The 8,460-nt window shown below is 37.2% G+C and overlaps 1 protein-coding gene across 1 annotated transcript; it reads left to right on the top strand.

The window, feature by feature from the left end:
* The first annotated feature begins 6,161 nt into the window (after positions 1–6,161).
* On the top strand, positions 6,162–7,400 carry LOC143631936 (uncharacterized). The gene is made up of 2 exons (XM_077100550.1): positions 6,162–6,699; positions 6,778–7,400. The coding sequence occupies exons 1-2, from the start codon at positions 6,337–6,339 to the stop codon at positions 7,375–7,377; spliced, it is 963 nt and encodes a 320-aa protein (XP_076956665.1). The 5' UTR covers positions 6,162–6,336; the 3' UTR covers positions 7,378–7,400.
* The last annotated feature ends 1,060 nt before the right edge of the window (positions 7,401–8,460 follow it).

Raw genomic sequence — 8,460 nt, 5'->3', positions numbered from 1 at the left:
TTTTTGGTTTTTAATTAAGACCATACTAATTAAATTTTTATATTTTAATTTGAACTAAAATTTTAAAAAACACATTATGCTAAATAAATCAGAAAAACCAAAATTATTTTGACTCATAGCTTGGTTCTAAAAGTCGATGTGCCAATAATGTTATTAGAGAATATGAATTTGAAGAACGGTTTGTGTAATGGAACTAGATTGCGAGTAATTAATTTGGGTATGCGTTTTGTTGAAGTAAAAGTTATTTCAGGTACTAATGCTGGTTATCGCACTTGTAAAATTCGTTATGTTGTAACACCTTCAGATAAGAAACTTTCATTTAAATTGAAGAGAATGTAGTTTTTTTTCCAGTAGTAGTATGTTTTGCAATGTACATTAATAAAAGTCAATGTCAATCTCTAGCAAGAGTTGACATATATCTTAGAGACCCGGTGTTTACACATGGACAACTCTATGTAGCTTTATAAAGAGCGAAGAGTGGTATCAAAATTCTTATATTAAAAAAGGAAGAAAAAGTTACAAATAAAGAATTAATATTGTTTATAAGGAAGTCTTTTTAAAAGCTTATGTATTTTACATTTTTAACTTTTGATTATATTTTCACTGTAATTTGAATGTTATTTTGGTTTATCTTTGTATTTCACAAACAATTGTTTTCGTACAAATATTATTTACAACTTAAAGTATGTTGTCGTCCTGAATAACATATAACAACTTACGTTTGTAGGCTCATATTTGAAAATGAAAGGGAAAATTTGATAAAATGGTTCGGAAATCTCTTGTGGGTAAAGCGTTTTGTCCGTAGAAAATAAGTAATGAAAGGTCAGCCATACTCAAGCCTCAATTTTTGGTATGAAAAAGTGGAAAATATTAAAAAGTTTGAAAAGTTTAAAAAAATTGAATACGTTATCATATGATGCTTGGGTATGTTTAACGTTAGAGTATGCCGTGTAGCCTGTGATATAAAACTTAAACTGTTAGTTTTAGTGTTGGTGCATTTTGTGACCGTCGCTATGCAATTCTGACCAGCGGAACGCCACAGGCGAAGTTAGCACAACTTCGCCTTAGGCGAAGTTAGAACAACTTCGCCATAGGCGAAGTTTGCACAACTTCGCCTACTGAAGCCCAGGCCCGAGAATGTTTTATATATATATACGTATGTCTTGTTTAGGTTTAGTAATCCAGAAATTAGTGTGTGTTTTGAGCAGTTTATTTGTTTAGAGAGAGTAAGAGACAAGGAGAGTCGTGTGAGACGACCCGAGGTAGAGCTCACCTCGGGTCAGTCGTGTTTTTTGTTTGATTACGGTATGTAACGTGTTTTGATTATTATATAAGAATCTGCAGATTTGATTATCCCGTTCTTGTATTTGTTCGTGTACGTGTTTGTGTTCTTCATCTTTACACCAATAAACGAGTCTAGGAGGATTCCGCACTCCTAGACCTCGTGCGGATCTCGTATCGATCGGCGACGACCCGGGGGGACTTACATGTGGTATCAAAGCTTTAGGCTCTTATGCTATGGTTCGAGATCGGCGTTTTGGTGTTTCTGGCACGAATCTGATGCGTTCTTGGCTGAACAGCGCCGCAGGCGAAGTTATGGGATTCAGGCGAAGTTGCCGTCACTGTTCGTAGGGTTTCGGCGATGTTATTGGCCAGGCGAAGTTAGCAGCCAAGCGAAGTTATGGCCAGGCGAAATTATTGAGGGGCGAAGTTGACTTTTAGGCGAAGTTGACTTTTAGGCGAAGTTAACTTTAGGCGAAGTTAACGAGAAAAAAAAAGAGTATTTTGGTGTTTTCGTCTGTATGGCCCGGTGTACACGATTATTGTGAGACCGAAGATGTTGTTCCGTCAACGAGTGAAACTTGTTATCTCTGGGTCTTACGTGTGAACAAATACGTGTCAACTCTGGATATGGAGTTGAGTTTGTGAATGGGATATTGATTGAAACTGGATATTGACACATATTTGGGTGTTTGTGGGCAATGAAATTGTTGTTGTTCGAGGTTGACCAACTAAAGAAAGTCAAATTGAACTGAAGGTTTTTTTCATTACTAGATTGCGGTCAGAGCATATTATTTATGTTATTTTCAAGGCGTTCGAGAATTGGATCCTGAAACGTGATGCTTATTTATTAGAGTGAAAATTCTGGAACAAGTTGGATTTAATCAGGAACTAAAGTGTTTATGTTCTTGATCGTTATCCCTGGTGATTGAAGATGCTTCGGATTAATTAATGGTCATGTGTTAGATTCTGTCAAGGTGGTTTTGTGATGAAATTGATCACTTGATGTTGAGTAGTTGAAGATTAAACCTTATCGTATGCCGACGAGTTGGTGAAGTTGTGGAGGAAGCCCAACTTCACGTGTTGGTGAAGTCAGATGGACTCACGTGATTGGTTGAGATGATCTATTGGCACGAGGATGCATGCATTTCAAAGATCTCAATCGTTATAGTCGGAGAAGCTTACACTGAAGGGAAGATCTGATATGGAAGACGCTGGGTGATTGGTAGATTTGTGAAGCTACATGACAGATTCAGACACGGCTGGTTGACTGCAAACAGAAGATCATCAGTTAAGAGGGGGACTGTTGGTGCATGTCGTGTAACAGATGATCTTTTGTGTTTGTTAGAATTGAAAGCAACGGTCAAAGGGGAGACTGTTGGTGCATTTTGTGACCGTCACTATGCAATTCTGACCAGCGGAACGCCACAGGCGAAGTTAGCACAACTTCGCCTTAGGCGAAGTTAGAACAACTTCGCCATAGGCGAAGTTAGCACAACTTCGCCTACTGAAGCCCAGGCCCGAGAATGTTATATATATATACGTGTGTCTTGTTTAGGTTTAGTAATCCAGAAATTAGTGTGTGTTTTGAGCAGTTTGTTTGTTTAGAGAGAGTAAGAGACAAGGAGAGTCGTGTGAGACGACCCAAGGTAGAGCTCACCTCGGGTCAGTCGTGTTTTCTGTTTGGTTACGGTATGTAATGTGTTTTGATTATTATATAAGAATCTGCAGATTTGATTATCCCGTTCTTGTATTTGTTCGTGTATTTGTTCGTGTACGTGTTTGTGTTCTTCATCTTTACACCAATAAACGAGTCTAGGAGGATTCCGCACTCCTAGACCTCTTGCGGATCTCGTATCGATCGGCGACGCCCCGGGGGGGCTTACATTTAGTATTTTACGCATCATTGGCGTATGGTTTTATAACCTTAAATCTTGTATTGATGGGATGCCCCGGGTCCGAAGACCATGGGTCTGTATGCAGATTATTCATCTGGATTCACAATTCCAAATGGGGTTGTGAATATTTAAAATAAAGCTAAAAAAGAGCAAACCCGCAGTTATCAGCCACTCAATTCTTTAAACATGATCACAAAAAGTACAAAAGTATAAATGCATTACAGACTTGATCATCCACGTTGTTTGCCATGTGGGGTCCCCTTGCTCGCATCTCATTACCATTAAGAAATAGACCACAAGGGACACGCTACATGTAAGCCCTACAGATGAAATTTTGCATACTCACTTGTGGTAATGGTTCGGTGTATTGCTTGATAACGGGGGTATGTCATGTTGTGGGGAACACTAGCTATAAAATAATTGTACCTTAATAATATCTAATGGCTGCTTGGTAGACTTTGATGCTTAAGCTTAGGTGGATAAACAATACCCTTGATCGTCTTAACTATTCATGAACAAAATAGAGCAACAAAAAGTTTTAAATCTGCTAATTTTGAGGTTTAAGTCAAGTTGGGGTGGTTTGGTCCGGTAAAAGCTGAAAATAAGCGGGTCTTAACTGTGTAAACCACTGAGTAAAAAATTGTCGGATCATATTTGTCTCGGTAAAGATTAAGGCATGGGTTTAAGTGGACAACAATATCGGTGATCGCGATTTTTGCGTTTTTCTGAGCTTTAAAAATTAACTTATATGTTTGTTAGACTTTATTTTCCGATTATGATTCAACTGCATTAAACTTTTTCAGGGACGAAAAAAGAATAAGTGTGGGGATATTTAATATAATGCTAAATAAATATGTTTCCCTTGTATATTTTATTTAATATTTTAATTGTTTTTGTTCGTTTTTAGTCGATATTTGTATACTACTAATGTTTTTATGTTTTGTAGGTTCCGGGATTTGATTGTGATGAAAAAGGGCAAAAAATAAGCTAAAACGAGCCGAAACGGAGATCCGGAACGCATAAGGACGGAACCAGACAGAGAACCGGTCAGACCGGGCCGGTCTGACCGGCCCCCATTAAGGAGCACGCCACGCCGCGCCTAGGCAGAAGGCCAAATGCCCTAGACGCGGCGCCTAGGCACATCTGGGCTAGATTATTTTCATTTTTGCTTCTTGTCGGGCCTTGTTTTGGGTATTAAGCACTTTTAACTTAATCCTGACATTACCTTAAAGCCACAATCCGAATTTTTGAGTTCTTGAAGCCATCTTTCGAGTTTCGTGGTGATTTTGAAGGCAAAAAGGCAGGTGGTGGGAATCCGAAGGGAGGTATCGAATATTATTATTGTTTTTTTAAAAAGAACCCTACGGAAGGTTTTAAGGGAGTCGATCGAAAAGGGTTTATTTTTCTTTGAAGGCTACAGTTCTCAACAAGAAGAAATTAAAGAAAGAGCAAGAGAGCATCCGGTGAAGAGACATACGTTCAAGAGTGAAGATTTCGGGTTTTATCTTCCTGATTCCCTGTTCTTTATTGTTTTCACCATGTTTTCTTATTTATCTATTTTGTTTGATTTTTATTTTAAGATGATAGGCTAAATTTATTAGACTGCCTAGGTCGTGATGAACCTTAGTTCGGTTTGATTTTATTTGGATTTCGTTTCGTTTTGGATTTTATGTTCTAAGTAAACTGTTGAGTTTTGATTTAATTGATGCGTATGATTGCTTGGTTTTGTTTACTTGAATTTATTGTTTCACATTACCCTTGTTGATTGTTTCATAGGATAGGGTTTTGTTAGGTCATTTACTGTTTGTTCTTGGCTATTTTGTGATTAATATGCATTAAAATCATAGAAACAATAAAATCAAGTAAATAGATAAAAGTGAACTGCCAACCTAGAAAGTTGTAAGGTGATAGGCTTTTAATAGATCTTTGCTTGTCGGGATTGCTAGATTTAGTTCTTCGTAAGGAGTCCGTCTAGATTTGATTGTCACCTTAGTCTATTAAGTGAATTGAGTCTGCTTTACTATCTTTGATTTCCGCGCTGTAAGGTAGGATTTCGTCATAAAGATACTTGAACATAAATTATTAAATAACCGTAAGGAAGTTTAATTCATAAAACTGGTGAGTCTTAAAACTTGTTAGAAATCCATAGGCGTCTTCTTGAAGTTCAAGGGTCCTGTTCGGGTTTTCTGTCAAGGGTCTATTTTACGATCCCAGTTCCATAACTTAATTTTCTTATTTAATTAATAACCGTAACTTTGGGGATTCTAGCCTAGGTGGTTTTTCATCGTCATCTTATTTAAATCAATTAAAATTTTCTTTTGTTTATTTTACTTATTTTTCGTAATTAGTTTAAATTTATTTTTTAAGTAAAACCCCCTCTTCAATAATAATAAATAACTAGTCGTGTCTGTAGTTGAGTCTAGTCAGTTAATTTACGTAATTTAAAGAGTCTCGTGGGTTCGATATCCGGACTTACTTAGTTGTACTTGAGTCGACCGGTTCACTTGCCGGTTAGTAGTTTTAGTTAAGTTAAGAGTCTAGAATTATTACTTAATGTCTAGATTAGCGTAATTTTAGTTAATAATATTATAACTACTTTTAGCACATCAAGTTTTTGGCGCCGTTGCCGGGGACTCTTGGCGATTGCATTGTTAGTTTTGATTGGACTTACGTGCTATATACGTGCTATTGTGTTTTTGCTTTTGAGTTTTTAGGGTTTTAGTTAATTAGATTTTTACGTATTTATTTTTTGCTTTGAGTCGTAGGTGTTTAATTTCTGTGTCTTTTGCTTATTTAAATTCTTGTAATTATGTGTGAAATTTGTGACGGTCCTCACTTTACCATTAAATGTCCATACTATAGTGCTCACCCTAATTGTGATACGTGTGGTGGTCTTTATTTAACTCATAGATGTTCATATTATTGTACTAACCCCTATGCGCAGCAACAGTCTTATCTTTCACAGGGGTCCCCGTCATATTTTTATAACAAACCGGATCGGGGATATCAATACAAACAAGGGCAAGATTATGGTCAACATTCCAAAAGCAGCCCCAACAGGGATTCTGAGGGGTATTTGAATAAGATCGAGGATTTATTGACCCGACTATTAGAGAAGGATGCCCAATACCAACAAACATTAGCTAAACATGATGCTATGCTAAGAAATCAACTATCTGTTTTTGCAGGTCTCCAAGATGCAGTTAAAGAAATCTCTGGAATAATGACAAAGGTGGAAGAAGGGTCAAAGCAGATCTCCCAATACGTGTACGAGTCAGATAGAGAACTTATTCGAGAAACCAAAGAGGAGAGTGTGCAGCTGGAGGAACAACTGACACCTGGTTATAAGTATGATGCGGAAGGCAACTATTTGGGATACATGAATCGGTTGGGCGAGTTGTTCCCGATGTTTCCAGAAGAAGGGAAAGAACCAATCATGGAGTATATAGATGATTCAGAGGAGAACATTCCAGATACGAAGACACGAGTGGCTGATAAAGTCCCACCTCAGGCCACACAGGTATGTGTTGTTGATTTTGCAGGTTGTTACAGTGACTCTGATGATGAAATAAATGAAGAAGAGTGGGCTGCTTATCAGAGGTCGTTAGTGAAGAAAGACGAGATAGAGGATGTCATGGATTTGGGGGATTCACTTGAGTTGATGTTTGGCGTTGAGGAAAAGGTTGTGAATGAATTGAGTGAGGAAGATGAATTCCTTGATCTGGAGTTGGATGGATTGTTAGAGTATGACGAGGGGGGTACATTGGATGTTGATGGGGATGTTGCGTTTTTCGAGGCCCTACTTGTAGAGGACATTGTATATGAGGATGCGGTGTTGGAGGAAGAACACCATTGCCGACCCTTGGATTGTGTTTTGAATGCTGATCAGGAATCAAAACCAAAGGATAAGGCCGAGGATGATAGGTTACCTGAAAACCAAAGTTGCGTATACTTTAGAAGATGGTCTACGGGAGTGAAAAGGCCTTTGCATGTCAAACACGACCAATCTTCTCGATACTTACAACGCATTCGGCTCTTGCCAGGTGAGTTTAAATATAGGTGGTCTGACTCGTTACTGATTTTTAATTCTAATTTAATAGTTTGCGGTTCCATCATTGATATATTACTGTTTGATAAGTACCGGGTGGAATTAAACGGGTTAGATAGGGTTCAGGTAAAGGAGAAACCTCCTGATTAAGTTCAAGTGTGGGGAGGTTTCGTGGAGTTTGTACAAGTCATCGAGTCACTAACGTCGTTTTTGTAGTTCGTCTTTGTTTTTGTGTTTTAAGTTTTGCTAGATTGAAGAAAGATTGAGCTAGAGACGATCCCCAAGGTTGAGTATAATAAAACAAAGAAGTGTGTGGATGGAGCATCTGTAGTTGAGTCTAGTCAGTTAATTTACTTAAAAAATAATTAGTTTAAATTTATTTTTTAAGTAAAACCCCCTCTTCAATAATAATAAATAACTAGTCGTGTCTGTAGTTGAGTCTAGTCGGTTAATTTACGTAATTTAAAGAGTCTCGTGGGTTCGATATCCGGACTTACTTAGTTGTACTTGAGTCGACCGGTTCACTTGCCGGTTAGTAGTTTTAGTTAAGTTAAGAGTCTAGAATTATTACTTAATGTCTAGATTAACGTAATTTTAGTTAATAATATTATAACTACTTTTAGCACATCAAGTTTGATACAAATCCCTATTCGAATATGTAATTTCCGATTGTATGAAAACACTAATAATTTCATACCCTAAATCCCTATTCCAATTGGTTTCACATCTATATGCAATATCTCAATGTTATTCATGATATTGTATCCCCCCCCCCCTTCACATTAGTGAACTGTCTGTTAAACATATAACTTACAATTTTAAAATTGGATGGATTTGCTTGTATTATTAGCGTGTAAGTCCTCGGTCCCGGTGCCCTACTTGGACGTTGGATTTACTTATAAACACCGTTCAAAAATCAGAGTGGATTAAAACTTTTCGCGGAATATAAAAACATCAAACATTCTTTACAAGATAATAATATCATAACTTTTAACTTTCAAATTTTCTTGACATAAAAATTCATATCTTTTCTTCACTAGATGTCAGTCACGCAGTCCATGCCATGTGTCCCCCTCAAGCTAGCTCATTCATCATATTTGTCTGCGTGCATACTAAAAGTTAGCTACGCTAAGTGAATTCTAGTTAATTAGGCAACATACATTATATTCACATATATATACATATATATATGTATACGTGTCCGTAGATATGTTAGGACATGAAATGTCATAT

The sequence above is a fragment of the Bidens hawaiensis genome, unplaced genomic scaffold, assembly GCF_021521415.1.
Source record: "Bidens hawaiensis isolate Kalapana, Puna unplaced genomic scaffold, B.hawaiensis_p1.1 tig00006273_1, whole genome shotgun sequence".
NCBI lineage: Eukaryota > Viridiplantae > Streptophyta > Magnoliopsida > Asterales > Asteraceae > Bidens > Bidens hawaiensis.
The sequence above is the reverse complement of the archived record's forward strand: the minus strand, read 5'-3'. Positions and strand labels throughout refer to the sequence as shown.

Excerpts from the sequence above, each read along its gene's own strand:
- LOC143631936 (XM_077100550.1), top strand. The coding sequence starts at position 6,337 with ATGCTAAGAAATCAACTATCTGTTTTTGCAGGTCTCCAAGATGCAGTT. Across the intron at positions 6,700-6,777 it reads TCCCACCTCAGGCCACACAG|AGGTCGTTAGTGAAGAAAGA; the intron begins GTATGTGTTGTT and ends GCTGCTTATCAG.